A 21,654-nucleotide genomic window follows, 5' to 3' on the forward strand; every position below is an offset into this window, starting at 1 on the left:
AGAGCAGATGCATGGGAACACCACCACCTGCAAGTTCCCCTCCAAGTCACACACCATCCTGACTTGGAACTATATCGCCGTTCCTTCACTGCCGCTGGATCAAAAACCTGGAACTCCCTTCCTAACAGCACAGTGGGTGTACCTACCCCACATGGACTGCAGTGGTTCAAGAAGGCAGCTCACCACCACCTTCTCAAGGGCAATTAGGGATGGGCAGTAAATGCTGGCCTGGCCAGCGATGCCCACATCCCATGAATGAATTAAAAAAACGTTGGGAGCACTCAATTGAGGTTCAGGTCAAGCTGTATAATGAAGACATAGAACTTCATAACTTCAGTGATGAGGTGAGTTTGGAAAAGTGTGGACTGTTCTCCTTGGAACAGAGAAGATTAAGAGACTTTGCTGCCAAAGACTTGCAGGTTGATAGGTAAATTGGCCATTATAAATTGCCCCCAGTATAGGTAGGTTGTAGGGAAATATAGGGACAGGTGGGGATGTGGTAGGAATATGGAATTAGTGTAGGATTAGTATACATGGGTGGTTGATGGTCGGCACAGACTCGGTGGGCCGAAGGGCCTGTTTCAGTGCTGTATCTCTAAATAAAAAAATAAATAAATAAATAAGAGGTGAGTGATCTCGTAGAGGTTTTCAAGATGATGAGAGCTTCTGATAAAGTACTTCAAGAAAAACTCTTCCCTTTGGCGAGTGGGTCAATAACCAGAGGTCATCGATTTAAAATCATTGGCAAAAGATTTGGAGGGGGAAATTTTATTCGCTCAAAGAGTTGTTGAAAAGGTGTGAAAGCTGATCTCGTGAATCATGTTAAAAGGGAGTTGGACAGATAATTGAGAAAGAGGAATGTACAGGGCTACGAACAGAAAGCGGGAAGTAGCACTAAGCAACGCTGTTCTTTTAAAGGGCCAGTACAGGGATGGCGGGCTGAATGGCCTGTTTCTGTGTTGTATGTTTCTATGATTCTACAAGGAGCTTCACAAGTCACCCAGCTGTGCTATACCTGAAATGGGAATGATTGAATTATTGACTTTTCTATTCTCCCCTGCACTGACATTCCTCACCTTAATGAGCAAAAAAAAAACTGTTAGGACGATTTTTAATAATTGGACCTCCGTTGAGGTTAAGCAATTGAAATCTATCTCGTAAATTCTGTTGTACATCAGCCCTTCCTTCATCCTACTGGGAATGCTCACTCAGGCCCCACACTGAAGTTCCTTTCCTAAACATAGACATCTCTCCAATTCCCTCTCCTCCTTGAGACCCTCCTTAAAACCCATCCCTTCCCAACATCACCTTCTTTGGCCCACTGTACATTATTTCTTCTGATACCACCGTAATGCTTCCCTATGTTGAAGACATGAGAGCGTAGAATTTCACAGCACAGAACAGGCCCCATTCGGCCCATCACGACAGTGCTAGCTATCTAGGTAGCCCAATTCTTGACCTTTTACCTATATGGCCAGTGAAGCACTTTTGGGGTGAAGTCACTGAAGCACAGTAGCCAATTTGTGCACAGCAAGATCCCACAAACAGCAATGCAATCATTCTGATGTAAGGTCACAGACCTTAAATGTTAGCTCTGTGTTTCCCTCTCCACTGCTGCCGAGGCTTTCCGGCATTTTCTGCTCATATTTCAGATTTTCAACATTTGCCTTTGGAGCAACACAATAATGGTCATTTTTAATTTTAGAAACATCGAAAAATAGGAGCAGGCGTAGGCCATTCGGCCCTTCGAGCCTGCTTCGAGCCTGCATTCAATACGATCATGGCTGATCATCCAAACTCAGTACCCTGTTCCTGCTTTCTCCCCGTATCCCTTGATCCCTTTAGCCCTAAGAACTATATCTAACTCTTTCATGAATATATTTAATGATTTGGCCTCAACTGCTTTCTGTGGTAGAGAATTAAACAGGTTCACCACTCTCTGGGTGAAGAAATCCCTCCTCATCTCAGTCCTAAATGGCTTACCCCTTATCCTTAGACTGTGACCCCTCGTCCTGGACTTCCCCATCATTGGGAACATCCATCCTGCATCTAGTCTGTCCAGTCCTGTTAGAATTTTGTAGGTTTCTATGAGATCCCCTCTCATTCTTCTAAACTCTAGTGAATACAAGCCTAATCAACTCAATCTCTCTTCATACGTCAGTCCTGCCATCCCAGGAATCAATCTGGTGAATCTTCGCTGCACTCCCTCCATAGCAAGAACATCCTTCCTCAGATAAGGAGACCAAAACTGCACACAATACTCCAGATGTGGTCTCACCAAGGCCTTGTATAATTGCAGCAAGACCTCCTTGCTCCTGTACTCGAATCCTCTCGCTATGAAGGCTAACACACCATATGTTAACTAACGGATAAATATTGGCCAGGACACCAGGGATAACTCCCCTGCTCTTCTTCGAAATAGGACTATCGGATCTTTTATGTCCACCTAAGGGGGCAGATGTGGTCTCAGTTTAACATCTAATCTGACAGACGGCACCCCTGACAGTGTAGCACTCCCTCAGTACTGCACTGGAGTGCCAGCCTGGATTAGGATCCTGGAGTGGGGATTGAAACCACAACTTTCTGGGGAGCCAGAGCAAGGCTGCTGTCTAATTTCCTGCCCATGAATTTTACTTTACTTCCATTCCCCCTTGTGTAATAAAATCTATTAGTTTTCTATGCAGACTTCTGCAGCGAAATAGAGGTAAATATTATTTCATATTGCTGATAATTCTGAGCTTTTTTTTTGCAGTGGACATGGGGATCGAGAATGCAAGACTCAGAACGAGGGCAATGACTTTACTCGGAGCAGTCATAATGATAGGGCTGGCCAGGGGATCGCAATGCGCTGTACTGAAGCTCTGGACAATAAAGAGTTACTGCGCTGGTTTCCGGCTCTGGGCATTGAGAGCGGAGATTCGCTTCAGCTCCACCCGGGCTCTGATCGTAGCTGCAGAGACAGGGAGAGAGAGAGAGGGGGGAAAGGAGTCAGAGACAGAGAAACAGTCAGATCTGGAGAGAGTCTCCTGCCCTCCTTCACTGTAAATACATGTAACCAACCCTGGGCAGAAGCTTCTCTCCACCTCCCCACTCTCCTTCCTTCTTGCCTCTTTCTCTCTGTCTATCCCGTCTCCTCCTTCCTCTCCCCTCTCTTCTTCCTTCCCTTGCTTCCTTCCTTCCCCCTCTCTTCCTCCTTTCCTCCCTTTCTCCTTCCCTCCCCCCTTCCATCCTTCCCTCCTTCCATCCTTCCCTCCTGCCATCCTTCCCTCCTTCCATCCCTCCTCCCTTTCCTCCTTCCCTCCCTCCTCCCTCCCTCTCTCCCTCCTTCCCTCCTTCCTCCCTCCCTCCTTCCCCCCTCCCTCCTTCCTCCCTCCCTCCTTCCCTCCTTCCTCCCTCCCTCCTTCCCTCCTTCCTCCCTCCCTCCTTCCTCCCTCCCTCCCTCCTTCCTCCCTCCCTCCCTCCTTCCTCCCTCCCTCCCTCCTTCCTCCCTCCCTCCTTCCCTCCTTCCTCCCTCCTTCCCTCCTTCCCTCCTTCCTCCCTCCCTCCTTCCCTCCTTCCTCCCTCCCTCCTTCCCTCCTTCCTCCCTCCCTCCTTCCCTCCTTCCTCCCTCCCTCCTTTCTCCCTCCCTCCTTTCTCCCTCCTTCCTTTCTCCCTCCCTCCTTTCTCCCTCCCTCCTTCCCCCCTCCCTCCTTCCCCCCTCCCTCCTTCCCTCCTTCCTCCCTCCTTCCTCTCTCCTTCCTTCCTCTCTTCTTCCCTCCATCTCTCCTTCCTTCCCTCCCTCTCTCCTCCTTTCCCTCCCTTTCTAGTTCCCTTTCCTGCAATAGGCATCATTGCTTGTTGGAAGGCTGAGTGCCAGGAGCCGAATGGAGAAGACGCTGCCTTTTATCTGCGGGATTGTGGAAGGTCAGTGGCTGTTTCCCCCTCTCTCTCGAGCGCTTGCAGCTATAAGCCCTCCCCGTGCTGTACTAACATGACAGCTGCATTGAGATATTAGTTAACAAGCAATGTTAATAGCAGCAAACACTGGCACTGTCTCCTTGGAGTCTTTAAACTGAAGACATAGGGAGAGAAGGGCCTTTACCCTGAACACAGAGCCGCCACCCTCCAGTATTGTCCTGGAATTACTCGGGATTAAGGTTTAATCTCCTGGACACTGCTGTGAACAAAACTTGGGAGAAAAAATCATAGCGTAACGGAATTTTTTTTGTTTGTTTTTTCTTTTGAACGTTCAATAGTTATAAAAATATTGGAGATGGGAAAAGTCTGTTTGACCTGGTGAAGGCCGAAGGGAGGTCATGTGATAAAACCTTCAGGAATACATCCAAACAGAGTTGGCAACTCCGATCTGACGGGAGCGAGGAGTTGATGGGCTGAAAAGGAGGACTGCTGGCGGCATTGCAGTCACAGAGATGCTGTTGCTGCGTGATTGGGGAGGATGTGACACCAGGCGTTTGGCAAACGGACGAGAGGAAGATCCCGTTTGACAGGTGCTTCGTTTTCACATGGGGACGGTGTCCCTTTAAGAAACCTACACGACGAGAGGCCTCGGCAGACTGATTAACCAGTCGGGTCGATGATCAGTTTTGACTGCGTTAAGTAAAGAGAGGGCAGGCGGTCTGCAGATCTCATGTGAAAAGGAGAAAAAAAATTGTAGAGCTATTCGGGGGGAAGGGAGTGGGTGCATGTGGTCAGTAGAGGGGGAGTGGGACTAACTGGATAGTTCTTTCAAAAAAAAAGGTGTCACAGGTGCAATGGACCGAATGGCCTCTTTCTGTGCTGTAAGATTCTATGACTGCATTTGTATTCAGAGGGAGAAAAGTACCCCCCACACTGCCAAATATAGGTTAAGGTTACACAAAACAGGTTTCAGATTTAGTCAGAAGCCAAGGTTAAGGCAGAAACAGGAGAATCAGAACAGGAATGGTTCCTGGTTTGTTAACGTGTGTCTGGTGAAGTGACCAGAAATCCATGTTGAGCCCTGTCCTCATTTTTAAAATGTTATTCATTCTCTGAATGTGGGCGTCGCTGGCCAGGCCAGCATTTATTGCCCATCCCTAATTGCCCTTGAGAAGGTGGTGGTGAGCTGCCTTCTTGAACCGCTGCAGTCCGTGTGGGGTAGGTACACCCACAGTACTGTTAGGAAGGGAGTTCCAGGATTTTGACCCAGCCACAGTGAAGGAACGGCGATATAGTTCCAAGTCAGGATGGTGTGTGACTTGGAGGGGAACTTACAGGTGGTGGTGTTCCCATGCATCTGCGTGGTGGTAGAGGTCACGGGTTTGGGAGTGCTGTTGAATTTTGTAATAATTCACTGATGCTATAAAAGTTCTGACTCATTAATTTCCATCAATGCAAGCTCACCCTGGCTTCATTAATGCAGGCATAGAGCACAAAAAACAAGGCTATACTAAACCTTTATAAAACACTGATTAGACCTCAGCTGGAGCATTGTGTTCAATTCTGGGCACCACACATTAGTAAGGATGTAAAGGCCTTGGAGATATTACAAAGGAGATTAACTAGAATAATAGCAGAGATGAGGGACTTCAGTCATGTGGAGAGACTGAAGAAGCTGGAATTGATCTCCTTTGGGCAGTGAGGTTAAGGGGAGATTTTATCGAGGTGTTCAATATTATTCAAGAGGTTTTGATAGAGTAGATTAGGGGAAACTTTGCACTAGCTGGAGGGTTGGTAACTACAGGACACAGATTTAAGGTAATTGGCAAAAAAAACAGGGACAAGATGAGGAGAATATTTTAATGCAGTGAGTTGCTACGATCTGGAATGCACTGCCTGACAGGGCAGTGGAAGCAGATTCAATAGTAACTTTCAAAAGGGAATTGGATAAATACTTGGAAAGGCAAAATTTGGAGGGCTATGGGGGAAGAGCAAGGGAGTGGGACTAATCGGATAGCTCTTTCAAAGAGCTGGCGGTGGCACGAAGGGCTGAATGGCCTGCGTTGTAAGATTCTATGAATAACAGCCGATCCTCTGACTTACTGTTGAGCAACTGCAACAGATTTTGGGGCTCCCTCGATGCCTTCTCCGGTTCACTTGTTCTCCTAAAACCATCGGAGCATCTTACTTTGGGAGTTGACTCATGCTAGCCTATTGCTTCTGGTACAATAGTGCAATAGTGAGACCAGAGAGTGTAACAATAACCCCCGCCACCCCCCCCCCCCATGTGATCTGAACCAGATATTATGTGTATTTCTAAAATCTCATCAAACTTTGGCCTGATGTGGCGAAGCTTGCTTTCAATTGTTGAGCTGCTTTATTCCATAGGAAGACAAACGTATAGAGCAATAGTTATGATCAGATACTCTAAGCCCATTTTAACCTTGCTGCAGTGCCATAAAAATAATAAATATGCAACGCTGCCTCACTTCAGTGTCTCAGCTTGTCTCCTCCCACCCTAATCCATCTAACCCTATCAGCATATCCTTCCATTCCTGTCTTCCTCATGTACTTATCTAGCATCCCCTTGTTGAATTCAGTTCCACAAGTTGCCATAGTGGGATTTAAGCTCACAGCTTCACATTGCCCAGCACCATAACTGTTGGACTATCTGTTAACTCCTTGCCGTTACTTTGTCACAGAGAAATGTGACCTGCAGCCATTTACTGATGGGTTTGTGTGTGTGTTTATTTTGTAGGTTTCTACGGCAGACCATGGTCCATGGAACAGAGGATGGTGCTGTTCAAGTGGTAATGTAAACTAACTGCAGACTGTTGCGATACCAGCGTCACACTGTCCTGTTGAAATTAGCACTCCGAGGATTTGGGACGGTGGGTGTGCGTTAGGAGTGAATCAATCCCTGACCACGCCCTCGCCCTTTCCCTCGTGCTCGGTTTTTGCAGAAACCATTTTACCTCACAGTAGTCCCCATTTGCAATATTCCTGGTAAGCAGAGTTGTTTTTCACTACTTATTGTTCCCTTGCGTCTTTTGGGTTGAACCATTGGCGCAGGATGTGAGCGGGAACACGTCTCTCGTTTGTTGCCTGGAGTGTGTTAAAGGAAGAAGTACTTGCACTTGTTTTGTTGTATCTTATCAAAGTTCTTCCGAAACAATGAAGCTTAGTGACCATTGTTGTGTTGCCAAATATGACTCCCATCTTGTGCACAGCAAGATCCACAAAGCACAATGAGGTGAACGACAGGTGAAGCTGGGTATTCTTTGAGGGATGACTGTTGGCCAGGACATTGGGAGAACTGTTCCTCTTCCAATAGTGCCATGGGATCTTTAACATCCACCTCAATGACAGCTAAGGCCTTCCGTTCACATCTGCCTCAGTACTGCACTAAATGTCGGACTCAGAGGCAAGTGTGCTATCAACTAAATTCAGAGGGGGAAAAGGGGCTGTAGGTTGTCTATTCACTGGTCAGCCACTGGCTAAAGTAGGCAACTAGATTTGGAAGAATTTCCCCTGGTTTGGCTTTGGCAGGTACAGTTTTTTTTTTAAAGTCTGGGCTAGTTTACTGAGTGCTTTGACACGTATTGATGGGTGCAGAGAGGAATTCCTCCACCCACCCGAAGTGGGATGTACTGTGGTCACATTAATACCTGGTAACTATGTTATCTATAGACACAATGCCCTCCTGTTCGGCCTTCCACCTTACACTCTGCATCAACCTCAGCTTCTCGAAAACTCTGCTGCCCTGTATTCTAACTCGCAACCATCATTCCCTGTGCTCGCTGACCTACACTGGTTCCCAGTCAAGCAACGACTCCATTTTAAAATTATCATCCTTGTTTTCAAATCCCTGCATGGCTTTGTCCCTCCCGATATCTCTAATTTCCTCCAGCCCCTGCTCCGAGATCCCTGCGCTCCTCTAATTCTGGCCCCTCGCCCATACCCAATTTTCATCACCCCACCATTGCTGCCTGAGCCTGAAGCTCAGACATTCACTCCATAAACGTCTCTGCCCATCTACCTCTCCTCCTTTAAGGCGCTTCTTAAAACCTACTTTGATGAAGCTTTTGTCACATGGCCTAATGTGGCTCAGTGTCAATTTCTGTTTGATCATGCCTTGGGACGTTTTACTAAGTTAAAGACGCTATATAAATGTGAGCAGTTGTTGTTGGGGGGAGCAGGGTTGAGTGAGGGGAGGGTAGTGTCTGAAAGAGGTTCCAATGAGAATCACTACACTGTGTCCCAGGTGCCACAGTATTTGGCCCTGGCTGGATTTGCGATGCTGGTGGTTTTCCCGGATTTCACAAGGTGTTTCGTGTCGATGTGGAATGTGCAAGCAAAAAGCTGGACTACCTGAACCCCACCAACAGAACTGTAAAAATATAGGAGCACTTCAAAACCCTTGGGGGCAGAGGTTGATTGTTGGCGCCTTAACTGGGTGATTAAAATAAAACAACAAATGTAAAAGCAGCCATGGAAATATGGTTCTAAATGCTGTGATAGAATAGATAAACATTGCTTTTAAGGCTATATTATGTCATTTGTTTGCACACTACCCTTCCTCATAATAACACCTCATGGCAGATCGGAATGATTGATTAGCGCTGTGACCTAGTTCTGAAAATGGAACTGATCTTTCAGCCCTAATTGAACCATTCTAATTGGAGAACTGTACAATCATCAGTAATGATCCTGAAACTGTCATAGATAAGCTTTTTTTGTTCCACTTAGATGAGGCTTGTAAGTGCCAGTGTCATCCCAGGGCAGGTACAGCACAGAGTAAAGCTCCCTCTACACTTTCCCATCAAACACTCCCAGGACAGGTACAGCACTGGGATTGGCTGCTCTCTGATTTGGGAGCCTGAGTGCATCAACGAGGTGCAGCTGACTGTGGCTGTGTGCAGAGGTTGGAGGCTGCAGGCTGTAGGCTGTGTTACTGCTGCAAGAGGGAGAGACTGAAAGAAGGGTTTTTTCCACATTTTCAACAAGGGAAGGAAGGCAGTGAACTGGAAGAACTGGAAGCTCTTTTTGTGAGTTTGCTTGGTACTGAAAGTCTTTTTCATTGATTGTTGGGGGTGGGGAAAGAAGAGACCTGAAGACCTTGGGTGGGGCTGTATTATTCAATAGGGAGCTCCTGTGTTTAACATCTCTGGATAGGGAGCTCCCTCCCCACCCCAACTATTAAGCCTGGGACAGCTGGAGCTGCCCAGGTGAAGAGACTTATTATCTGAACATCGAGTGAGGCGTGTGCCTGGGCAGCTTACAGCTGACCCAGGTGAAGACATCACCCCACCCCACCCTCCCAACTGGAAGACCAGCTACAAGACTTGTGCAATACTAACAAAGACTGATTCCTCTTGGCCTTCCTCTCCCTCAGCCTCTTCCCCTGTGCTACATCCTTTAAGTGTTACATTTTTGATTTATTGTATTTGCTCTTTTCTTTTTTTTCTCTCAGCAAAGTGCCTGTAACTCTTCCACCCCATGACTTCTCAGTCCTCTCCGGTGGCGGGGCCCTCCTATGCTGCAGCAGCTGCGACAGCTGCTCCTGTGGCCCCGTCACCATTTAAAATCTTAACATCAAAGCATGGGGTGAAGAGTTACACCCATCCTAATATGACTATTGAGGCTTGTGTTAAGGCAATGGCCGTGGTTGTCGGCCCCTCGGCCATTGTTGCAGCCTCAAAGATGTATGGGAAGGCTGTGTTCTTCCTGAAGACCGAGCGGGCTGTGTCCCTCGCCCTAAGTACGGGGCTCACAGTGGGTGGGATTTTCCTGCCAGTGGACCCTCTGGGGGCCACTGCACATCGGGTAACCTTGTCGAACGTCCCACCCTTCATTCCTGATGAGCTCCTCCTCCCCCATCTACACTTTCTGGGGGAGGTGAGGTCAGGGATCACCCCAGTCCCGCTTGGTCTTCGGGAGCACAGCCTCCGACATGTCTACTCCTTCCGCCGCCAGCTATTCATGCAGCTGGCGCGGGAGGAGGTCTTGGAGGGCCACTTCAGTATAGAGTTTCAGGGGACGGCCTACCGCGTCTTCTGGACCTCGGATGGAGCGCGGTGCCACGTCTGCAAGGGGGTGGGGCATGTTCGTAAGAACTGCCCCAACCTCCCGGCCGCCAGCTCCACCTCGGCGGCCCAGAGTGGTTCCACAGCACCTCCTCCCACTCCCCCCGCAGATCCAACAGACACCGCTCAGTCGGTTCCGGAGGCTGTGGTTTTCACAGCCTCTGGTGGGGAGGGGAGCGTCCGTCCGAGCAGAAGGAAGACGCGGGGAAAAAAGAAACATCATGAGGCGCGTCCCCTGGACACTTTGACACAACCCGAGCCTGAGCTCAGCCCAAAGCCCATTCCCATGGAATCCACCTGTCCCAGGGCTGGGCTCAGGCCCAGGGTGACTAAAAAGGGAAAAAAGGGTGTGGAGGCGGAGGCCTCTGATGACATGGAGGTCTCTGAGTCTCCGCGCCCAAGTGCGAAAAAGAGGAGAAGGCACCCCTCCACAGAAATAACACAGGGCCCTGAGGTGCAGGGCCCATCTGTTGGAGGGGAGCTGCCTCCTGTTTCTGGTCCTCAGGTTCCCCCTACCGCCACCACCAAGGCTGCAAAGTCCGGGCAGGAGCACTCTATTCCTCAGGATAGAGGGGAGGGGATGGCCCCGGTACATGAGGCCCCTCCTGAAGGAGTAAGTGGGGCCCTGCTTGTGGTGGGGGAGCCTGGGGAAACCGCCCATTCCGCCACTGCTACTGGGTCGGGTGCCCTGAATGAAGGGGAGGGCGAGGCCCCAGAGGGTCGGGCCTCCCAGCCGGAGTCCACCACCAACCAGGAGACACCCGACCCAGTTATAACTGAGAATGCTGCCCCATCTGCTGGGCCTGTGGGTGCTGGCGGAGCGGGAGATGGCCTCCTCTCGCCGCCTCCAGTCTCGGCTCCGGCTGGTTTCCCGGAGTCCGGAACTTCTGTCTCCCCTGGACCAGTCATTGGCCTGGGGATGGAGGTGGAGGGGGGTCCTGAACCGCTGGTGCCTACAGGCTCCAGTTTCACAATAGAACCCAGAGAGGACTCCTCCGCCATCGATCCTGGGGGTGGGATCGTGACGGAGGCGGGACCAGCTGGCGCGGCCGGGACGTCCGCCCCACAGTGTGTGGTGGATGTGTCGGCCGCTGGCAGTGACGACCCGGAGGAGGATGGGGATTCGGTGCGGGGCACGGAGGATGATCTTGATTCCATCGCCAGTGAGGTGGTGGAGTCCCTCGTGCCTCCCACCGAATCTCCTCTCATCCCCACGGCGGAACTCCGGGATTTCCTCGCGGCTTGCAGAGGTTGCCGCAATAAAGTTCAGCTGGCCCTCGACCGTTGGTCGAATCTGGCGCTGATCATCCAGTCCGTCCGTGCCGCCCTTAAGATAGCGGGCAAGCGCGCGGACGTGAAACTGGTTGAGAGGCGCCGTTTTAATGTGTTCCTCAATGGGTTGCTGGGGGAGTGGAGGGCCAGGTGCACTTCCACTCCCTCCTCACAGTGAGCTGTTGGTGACGGGTTTTAAGTACCTTTGACATGAAGATAACCATAGCCAGCCTCAACATCAACGGCAGCAGAGGGGCTCACCGCAGATTTCACAATCTCTCAGTCCTTAGGGAAGGGAGATACGCGGTGAGCTTTCTGCAGGAAACCCACACCGTTCCGGGAGACGAAGCCACCTGGCTCCTGGAGTGGCAGGGTGGGGTCTACATGAGTCACCTCACCCCTATTTCTAGTGGGGTGGCTATCTTGTTGGCCCCGACTTTTCAGCCAGAGATCTTGGGGGTCAAGGAGCTAGTGCCGGGCCGCTTGCTCCACCTCGCCGTTCGCCTGGGTAGCGTGCCGCTCCACTTTGTGAACGTGTACGCGCCCAGGCCCGGCGCGTTGCAAGCGCGCTTCTTTGAAGAAGTGTCCGCTCTCTTGAGCTCCATCGATAGCGGCGAGTGTATCATCCTCGGGGGGGATTTTAACTGCACCCTCGAGGTGGGGGATCGCTCCGGTCCCCAGCGCGGCCAAGCGTCGGTGGAGAAGTTGAGGGGACTGATCAGCTCCCTTAACTTGGTGGACGTCTGGCGGAATCTCCATCCCGACTCCAGCGCCTTCACGTGGAGGTCTGGAGGAGGGGGGTCGCGAATCGACCGCCTCTACATTTCGCAGGCGTACGTCTCCCGCGTTTCGGCGGCCTCCATGCGGCTGGTGCCGTGCTCGGACCACCACCTGGTGTGGGCGGAGTTTACTCCGCTCCGCACGCGGGCGGGGTCCGCGTACTGGCACTTTAACAACCGACTGCTGGAGGACGTGCGATTTCGGGACTCGTTCTGTCGATTCTGGGCCGACTGGAGAAGGAAGCAGGGGGGCTTCCCCTCCTTGAGGCTATGGTGGGATGTGGGCAAGACTCACATCCGCGTCTTCTGTCAGGAGTACGCGAAGGGGTCGACCAAGAGGCGGGAAGCCGAGATCGGGCGCCTTGAGAGGGAGGTGCTCGACTTGGAATCCCGCCTCGGTCATGCCGTCGCGGACCCGGCCCTGTGGCAGGCGTACAAAGAGAAGAAGGGCGCGCTGAGGAACCTGCAGCTCATAGGGTCCCGAGGCGCGTACGTGAGGTCGCGGATCCAGATCCTGGAAGATTTGGACCGCGCCTCACCCTTCTTCTACTCGCTGGAAAAATGGCGGGGGGTCCGTAAGCAGCTCGTCGAGCTGCTGGCCGACGACGGATCCTCCATCACGGATCCGGAGGGAATGGGCCACCTGGTCCGGACGAATTACAGTGCGTTGTTCTCTCCGGATCCGTCCAGCGAGGATGCGCGCAGAGTTTTGTGGGAGGACCTGCCGCAGGTCAGCCCGGAGGGCGCCGAAGGATTGGAGGCTCCGCTCACGCTGGCGGAGCTGACTGGCGCCCTCCACCAGCTCTCGAGGGGCAAATCCCCAGGGCTGGATGGGTTGACCGTGGAGTTCCTCAGGGCGTTCTGGGACGTCCTGGGGGACGATTACGCGCGGGTCCTGGGGGAAAGCCTGGCGACCGGGGAGATGCCCCTCTCCAGGCGCAGGGCGGTCATCGTCCTGCTGCCGAAGAGGGGCGATCTCCGCCTGCTTAAAAACTGGCGTCCGGTCTCCCTCCTCAGCACGGATTATAAGATCTTTGCCCGGGCTATGTCTACCCGCCTGGGCTCCGTGCTGGCCCACATGATCCACCCCGACCAGTCCTACACGGTCCCGGGCCGGTCCATCCAGGACAACATCCACCTGGTCCGGGACCTGATCCATCTTTCCCAGAGGACTGGTCAGTCGGTCGCCTTTCTCTCCCTCGATCAGGAGAAGGCGTTCGACAGGGTGGATCACGATTACCTTTTCGGGACTCTGCGCGCTTTCGGACTCGGGCCGCATTTCGTGGCCCGGGTCCGACTTTTATACGCCGCCGCAGAGTGTCTAGTCAAAGTTAACGGGTCCTTGACGGCGCCCCTTCGATTTGGGAGAGGAGTGCGTCAGGGGTGCCCCATGTCCGGCCAATTGTATACCATCTGCGTGGAGCCCTTCCTGTGCCTGCTTCGCAGGAGGTTGACGGGATTGGCTCTGCGCGAGCCGGCCATGCGGGTCGTCCTCTCGGCTTACGCCGACGACGTGCTCCTCGCAATCACAGATCCCGTTGACTTGCGGAGGATGCGCGACTGCCAGCAGACCTTTTCTGCCGCATCCTCCGCGAGGATCAATTGGGAGAAATGTTCCGGACTCCTGGTTGGTCAGTGGCGGGTGGACTCCCTGCCGGAGGAGATGACACCTTTTGCGTGGAGCACCACGCACCTCCTCTATCTGGGAGTCCACCTTAGCCCCGCTGAGGAAGCCTGGCCGGCAAACTGGCAGGAGTTGGAGGCGAAAGTCACCGCTCGGCTGGGGCGCTGGACAGGACTGCTCCGAGTGCTTTCCTACAGGGGCCGAGCGTTGGTCATAAACCAACTGGTGGCCTCCATGCTGTGGTACCGGTTGGTCACTTTGGCCCCGCCCCCTGTATTTGCCACCAAGATCCAGAAGAAACTCGTCGATTTCTTCTGGGGCAAGAGGAAACACTGGGTCTCTGCCGCGGTCCTGAGTCTCCCGATCGAGGAGGGCGGTCAGTCGCTGGTGTGCGTCCGCACCCAGGCTGCGACTCTCCGCCTTCGGACCCTGCAGAGATACCTGTACGTCGAGCGTCCTCCCAGATGGTGTGCGCTGGCGACGTATTTTTTCCGCCAGTGTCACTGCCTTCAAGACGACACGCAGCTCCCGGTGGAGTCCGTTAGCCGCGCCTCTCTGAGGGAGTTGCCTGTCTTTTACCGGGATCTTTTCCGAGTCTGGAACATGGTCGCCTCCAGTCAGGGCGCTCCCCCGCCGGCGGAGGAGAGCGCCTCGGCTGTCCGGGCGGCCGACTCCGGGGACGGTCCGGCGGGCGGAGGAGTAGCCGAAACCCCCGGGACGCCCCTCACTGCGGGTGGCGAGGGGGCTCGGGAGTGCGGAGCGATCCCAGCCGAGCTGACCCCCGCTCGGCCGGAACTGCTCATCGGACCCAGGCCCCGAAACCCTCCTCGGGAGCCGGTCCCGCACAACCCGAGCCGCCTCTCGGAAATGCCCTCCGTGCCATTCCAATCGGCGCGGAGGGGTTTCCTGTACGGGCTGCTCCTGCACACTCTCCACTTCCTCGCCCTCGTCAGCCGGCCGGACACGCCCTGGCGGTCCGCGTTGCCATCTGGCGGCGAGGGGAAACCCCGATGGAGGTCTCTCTACGCGGGAGTCTTCCCCCTTTACATCGGGGACCTGGGGTGGAGGGTGCTGCACAGAGCAGTCCCGTGCAATAGGCTTTTAAGTAGGTTCACGGACTCCCAGGCCAGCTGTACTTTCTGCGGCCTGGACGAGTCCGTGTTCCACATTTATACGGAGTGTGCGAGGTTGCAGCCCCTATTTGAGTATCTGAAGGGGCTGCTCCTCAAATTCTGGCTGCACTTCAGTCCCACGCTCCTGATCTTTGGGCACCCGGTGCGGAGGGGCTTGGGCCGGGAGGAGGATCTCCTCGTCGGTCTGCTCCTGGGCCTGGCCAAGGTGGCAATTCACAGGTCCAGGTTGCGGGCCGTCGGGGGTTCCGTCCTCCCCGATTGCCTGCCCCTCTTCCGCGGTTACGTTCGCGCCCGGGTGTCCCTGGAAAAGGAGCATGCGGTGTCAGTCGGTACGCTTGAAGCCTTCCGCGACCGGTGGGCACCGCAGGGACTGGAGTGCATCGTCGACGCCGAGAATGGCATTTTAATTTGAGTTTTTTGTTTATTTGTTTTAATAAAGTTATTTTAAAACTGTAAATATGTACATAAAGGGGGCCTGAGGGATAAAGGCCCCCTCGATGTGAAAAATATAAAAGGGGCCTGGGGTATAAAGGTCACCTTGTGAAAAAAAAAAGAAAAAAAAAAAAAAAAAAAAAAAAAACGGGGGTTAGATGCAGAGTAAAGCTCCCTCTGCACTGTCCCCCATCAAACATTCCCAGGACAGATACAGCACTGGGATTGGCTGCTCTCTGATTTGGGAGCCTGAGTGTTGAGAGCCTCAACGAGGTGCAGCTGAGAGTGCTGGTGGCAGTTGGAGGTTGCAGAGGTGGAGAGAGGAGCTGCACTGAGCAAGGGAGAGCAGCTACCAACAAGCAGAGGAAAACTCCAACAACAGTCTCCATTAAAGAGAAGAAAGGGACATTTTGTGGAAACAAGGCTTTGTCTGGAGGTGGGTGCTGAACACCAGTAATTTACTTTGCTCTGTTGGGGGAGGAACAAGTGGCTGGAACAACAAGGGGTGGGGCTGCCAATTCAACAGGAGTCTGTGCTGCTGCACAAGCACACAGGGAAGCTCCCTCCCCACCCCAATTGCCAAGCCTGGGTCAGCTGAAGCTGCCCAGCTAAACAGACGGAAGGGGATAGATAGTGCCTGGGCAGCTTCAGCTGACCCAGGTGAAGACGACTCCCCCAACCAGAAGACCGGAAGACAAACTTCAAAGACTGTTTGTTTTAAGTGTACTGTGAGCACCACCTCCAGAAAGCAAGTCATCCCTTCCAGCCTGCAATTGCCTCTCCTCTCTTACCTCAGCCTCTCCACTAACCTGTTGTTTGTTTGTTTGTCTTTTCAAATTTTTCTGTGAATCTGTTATTTAGTGTGCAAGTCCACAATTTGGGGTGGGTTTAGCTCTTGGACCCATGGCAAGCCCTTCATCACCGGTGGCGGGGCCCTCTACTACCTACGCAGCTGCAGCTTCTGTGGCTGCCCACGTGGCCCCGTCACCCTTTAAATTATTGACATGCAGCCATGGGGTGAAGAGCTATCCCCACCCCAACATGTCTATTGAGGCCTGCGTTAAGGCAATGGCCGTGGTTGTCGGCCCCTCGGCCATTGTTGCGGCCTCAAAGATGTATGGGAAGGCTGTGTTCTTTTTGAAGACCGAGCGGGCGGTGTCCCTGGCCCTGAGTAAAGGGCTCACTGTGGGGGGGACCTTCCTGCCAGTGGACCCTCTGGGGGCCACTGCGCATCGGATAATGTTGTCCAACGTCCCACCCTTCATTCCCAGTGAGCTCCTCCTCCCCCACCTGCACCATCTGGGGGAGGTGAGGTCGGGGATCACCCCAGTCCGGCTTGGTCTTCGGGAGCACAGCCTCCAACATGTCTACTCCTTCCGCCGCCAGTTATTTATGCAGCTGGCGCGGGAGGAGGACACGGAGGGCCAATTTAATGTGGAGTTCCAGGGGACGGCCTACCGCGTCTTTTGGACCTCGGACGGGGCGCGGTGCCACGTCTGCAAGGGGGTGGGGCATGTTCGGAAGAACTGCCCCAACCTCCCGGCCGCCAGCTCCACCTCGGCGGCCCAGAGTGGTTCCACAGCACCTCCTCCCACTCCCCCCGCACATCCAACAGACACCGCTCAGTCGGTTCCGGAGGCTGTGGTTTTCACAGCCTCTGGCGGGGAGGGGAGCGTCCGTCCGAGCGGAAGGAAGACGCGGGGAAAAAAGAAACATCGTGAGGCGCGTCCCCTGGACACTTTGACTCAACCCGAGCCTGAGCTCAGCCCAAAGCCCATTCCCATGGAATCCACCTGTCCCAGGGCTGGGCTCAGGCCCAGGGTGACTAAAAAAGGAAAAAAGGGTGTGGAGGCGGAGGCCTCTGATGACATGGAGGTCTCTGAGTCTCCGCGCCCAAGTGCGAAAAAGAGGAGAAGGCACCCCTCCACAGAAATAACACAGGGCCCTGAGGTGCAGGGCCCATCTGTTGGAGGGGAGCTGCCTCCTGTTTCTGGTCCTCAGGTGCCCCCTACCGCCACCACCAAGGCTGCAAAGTCCGGGCAGGTGCTCCCTATTCCTCAGGATGGAGGGGAGGGGATGGCCCCGGTACGTGAGGCCCCTCCTGAAGGAGTAAGTGGGGCCCTGCTTGTGGTGGGGGAGCCTGGGGAAACCGTCCATTCCGCCACTGCTACTGGGTCGGGTGCCCTGAATGAAGGGGAGGGCGAGGCCCCAGAGGGTCGGGCCTCCCAGCCGGAGTCCACCACCAACCAGGAGACACCCGACCCAGTTATAACTGAGAATGCTGCCCCATCTGCTGGGCCTGTGGGTGCTGGCGGAGCGGGAGATGGCCTCCTCTCGCCGCCTCCAGTCTCGGCTCCGGCTGGTTTCCCGGAGTCCGGAACTTCTGTCTCCCCTGGACCACTCATTGGCCTGGGGATGGAGGTGGAGGGGGGTCCTGAACCGCTGGTGCCGACAGGCTCCAGTTTCACAATAGAACCCAGAGAGGACTCCTCCGCCATCGATCCTGGGGGTGGGATCGTGACGGAGGCGGGACCAGCTGGCGCGGCCGGGACGTCCGCCCCACAGTGTGTGGTGGATGTGTCGGCCGCTGGCGGTGACGACCCGGAGGAGGATGGGGATTCGGTGCGGGGCACGGAGGATGATCTTGATTCCATCGCCAGTGAGGTGGTGGAGTCCCTCGTGCCTCCCACCGAATCTCCTCTCATCCCCACGGCGGAACTCCGGGATTTCCTCGCGGCTTGCAGGGGTTGCCGCAATAAAGTTCAGCTGGCCCTCGACCGTTGGTCGAATCTGGCGCTGATCATCCAGTCCGTCCGTGCCGCCCTTAAGATAGCGGGTAAGCGCGCGGACGTGAAACTGGTTGAGAGGCGCCGTTTTAATGTGTTCCTCAATGGGTTGCTGGGGGAGTGGAGGGCCAGGTGCACTTCCACTCCTTCCTCACAGTGAGGTGTTGGTGACGGGTTTTAAGTACCTTTGACATGAAGATAACCATAGCCAGCCTCAACATCAACGGCAGCAGAGGGGCTCACCGCAGATTTCACAATCTCTCAGTCCTTAGGGAAGGGAGATACGCGGTGAGCTTTCTGCAGGAAACCCACACCGTTGCGGGAGACGAAGCCACCTGGCTCCTGGAGTGGCAGGGTGGGGTCTACATGAGTCACCTCACCCCTATTTCTAGTGGGGTGGCTATCTTGTTGGCCCCGACTTTTCAGCCGGAGATCTTGGGGGTCAAGGAGCTAGTGCCGGGCCGCTTGCTCCACCTCGCCGTTCGCCTGGGTAGCGTGCCGCTCCACTTTGTGAACGTGTACGCGCCCAGGCCCGGCGCGTTGCAAGCGCGCTTCTTTGAAGAAGTGTCCGCTCTCTTGAGCTCCATCGATAGCGGCGAGTGCATCATCCTCGGGGGGGATTTTAACTGCACCCTCGAGGTGGGGGATCGCTCCGGTCCCCAGCGCGGCCAAGCGTCGGTGGAGAAGTTGAGGGGACTGATCAGCTCCCTTAACTTGGTGGACGTCTGGCGGAATCTCCATCCCGACTCCAGCGCCTTCACGTGGAGGTCTGGAGGAGGGGGGTCGCGAATCGACCGCCTCTACATTTCGCAGGCGTACGTCTCCCGCGTTTCAGCGGCCTCCATGCGGCTGGTGCCGTGCTCGGACCACCGCCTGGTGTGGGCGGAGTTTACTCCGCTCCGCACGCGGGCGGGGTCCGCGTACTGGCACTTTAACAACCGGCTGCTGGAGGACGTGCGATTTCGGGACTCGTTCTGTCGATTCTGGGCCGACTGGAGAAGGAAGCAGGGGGGCTTCCCCTCCTTGAGGCTATGGTGGGATGTGGGCAAGACTCACATCCGCGTCTTCTGTCAGGAGTACGCGAAGGGGTCGACCAAGAGGCGGGAAGCCGAGATCGGGCGCCTTGAGAGGGAGGTGCTCGACTTGGAATCCCGCCTCGGTCATGCCGTCGCGGACCCGGCCCTGTGGCAGGCGTACAAAGAGAAGAAGGGCGCGCTGAGGAACCTGCAGCTCATAGGGTCCCGAGGCGCGTACGTGAGGTCGCGGATCCAGATCCTGGAAGATTTGGACCGCGCCTCACCCTTCTTCTACTCGCTGGAAAAATGGCGGGGGGTCCGTAAGCAGCTCGTTGAGCTGCTGGCCGACGACGGATCCTCCATCACGGATCCGGAGGGAATGGGCCTCCTGGTCCGGACGTATTACAGTGCGTTGTTCTCTCCGGATCCGTCCAGCGAGGATGCGCGCAGAGTTTTGTGGGAGGACCTGCCGCAGGTCAGCCCGGAGGGCGCCGAAGGATTGGAGGCTCCGCTCACGTTGGCGGAGCTGACTGGCGCCCTCCACCAGCTCTCGAGGGGCAAATCCCCAGGGCTGGATGGGTTGACCGTGGAGTTCCTCAGGGCGTTCTGGGACGTCCTGGGGGACGATTACGCGCGGGTCCTGGGGGAAAGCCTGGCGTCCGGGGAGATGCCCCTCTCGTGGCGCAGGGCGGTCATCGTCCTGCTGCCGAAGAGGGGCGATCTCCGCCTGCTTAAAAACTGGCGTCCGGTCTCCCTCCTCAGCACGGATTATAAGATCTTTGCCCGGGCTATGTCTACCCGCCTGGGCTCCGTGCTGGCCCACATGATCCACCCCGACCAGTCCTACACGGTCCCGGGCCGGTCCATCCAGGACAACATCCACCTGGTCCGGGACCTGATCCATCTTTCCCAGAGGACTGGTCAGTCGGTCGCCTTTCTCTCCCTCGATCAGGAGAAGGCGTTCGACAGGGTGGATCACGATTACCTTTTCGGGACTCTGCGCGCTTTCGGACTCGGGCCGCATTTCGTGGCCCGGGTCCGACTTTTATACGCCGCCGCAGAGTGTCTAGTCAAAGTTAACGGGTCCTTGACGGCGCCCCTTCGATTTGGGAGAGGAGTGCGTCAGGGGTGCCCCATGTCCGGCCAATTGTATACCATCTGCGTGGAGCCCTTCCTGTGCCTGCTTCGCAGGAGGTTGACGGGATTGGCTCTGCGCGAGCCGGCCATGCGGGTCGTCCTCTCGGCTTACGCCGACGACGTGCTCCTCGCAATCACAGATCCCGTTGACTTGCGGAGGATGCGCGACTGCCAGCAGACCTTTTCTGCCGCGTCCTCCGCGAGGATCAATTGGGAGAAATGTTCCGGACTCCTGGTTGGTCAGTGGCGGGTGGACTCCCTGCCGGAGGAGATGACACCTTTTGCGTGGAGCACCACGCACCTCCTCTATCTGGGAGTCCACCTTAGCCCCGCTGAGGAAGCCTGGCCGGCAAACTGGCAGGAGTTGGAGGCGAAAGTCACCGCTCGGCTGGGGCGCTGGACAGGACTGCTCCGAGTGCTTTCCTACAGGGGCCGAGCGTTGGTCATAAACCAACTGGTGGCCTCCATGCTGTGGTACCGGTTGGTCACTTTGGCCCCGCCCCCTGTATTTGCCACCAAGATCCAGAAGAAACTCGTCGATTTCTTCTGGGGCAAGAGGAAACACTGGGTCTCTGCCGCGGTCCTGAGTCTCCCGATCGAGGAGGGCGGTCAGTCGCTGGTGTGCGTCCGCACCCAGGCTGCGACTCTCCGCCTTCGGACCCTGCAGAGATACCTGTACGTCGAGCGTCCTCCCAGATGGTGTGCGCTGGCGACGTATTTTTTCCGCCAGTGTCACTGCCTTCAAGACGACACGCAGCTCCCGGTGGAGTCCGTTAGCCGCGCCTCTCTGAGGGAGTTGCCTGTCTTTTACCGGGATCTTTTCCGAGTCTGGAACATGGTCGCCTCCAGTCAGGGCGCTCCCCCGCCGGCGGAGGAGAGCGCCTCGGCTGTCCGGGCGGCCGACTCCGGGGACGGTCCGGCGGGCGGAGGAGTAGCCGAAACCCCCGGGACGCCCCTCACTGCGGGTGGCGAGGGGGCTCGGGAGTGCGGAGCGATCCCGGCCGAGCTGACCCCCGCTCGGCCGGAACTGCTCATCGGACCCAGGCCCCGAAACCCTCCTCGGGAGCCGGTCCCGCACAACCCGAGCCGCGTCTCGGGAATGCCCTCCGTGCCATTCCAATCGGCGCGGAGGGGTTTCCTCTACGGGCTGCTCCTGCACACTTTCCACTTCCTCGCCCTCGTCAGCCGGCCGGACACGCCCTGGCGGTCCGCGTTGCCATCTGGCGGCGAGGGGAAACCCCGATGGAGGTCTCTCTACGCGGGAGTCTTCCCCCTTTACATCGGGGACCTGGGGTGGAGGGTGCTGCACAGAGCAGTCCCGTGCAATAGGCTTTTAAGTAGGTTCACGGACTCCCAGGCCACCTGTACTTTCTGCGGCCTGGACGAGTCCGTGTTCCACATTTATACGGAGTGTGCGAGGTTGCAGCCCCTATTTGAGTATCTGAAGGGGCTGCTCCTCAAATTCTGGCTGCACTTCAGTCCCACGCTCCTG

The 21,654-nt window shown here is 55.3% G+C and overlaps 1 protein-coding gene across 5 annotated transcripts in view; it reads left to right on the top strand.

The window, feature by feature from the left end:
* Nucleotides 1–3,557: 3,557 nt before the first annotated feature.
* Nucleotides 3,558–21,654, top strand: part of si:dkey-183c6.8 (protein O-GlcNAcase) — a 117,907-nt gene continuing 99,810 nt past the window's right edge. Inside the window, exons 1-3 of one of the 5 annotated variants that reach the window (XM_068028692.1) lie at nt 3,558–3,903; nt 4,236–4,487; nt 6,656–6,707. In XM_068028692.1, coding sequence (XP_067884793.1) covers nt 6,679–6,707 — 29 coding nt within the window. In that variant the 5' untranslated portion in view covers nt 3,558–3,903; nt 4,236–4,487; nt 6,656–6,678. Of the gene's footprint in view, nt 3,904–4,235; nt 4,488–4,724; nt 4,779–6,655; nt 6,708–6,727; nt 6,789–21,654 lie in introns of those variants that run through there. The other 4 variants (XM_068028691.1, XM_068028695.1, XM_068028693.1 and 1 more) reach the window with 4 other exon arrangements.

Source organism: Heterodontus francisci, chromosome 1, assembly GCF_036365525.1.
Source record: "Heterodontus francisci isolate sHetFra1 chromosome 1, sHetFra1.hap1, whole genome shotgun sequence".
NCBI classification, from domain to species: Eukaryota; Metazoa; Chordata; class Chondrichthyes; order Heterodontiformes; family Heterodontidae; genus Heterodontus; species Heterodontus francisci.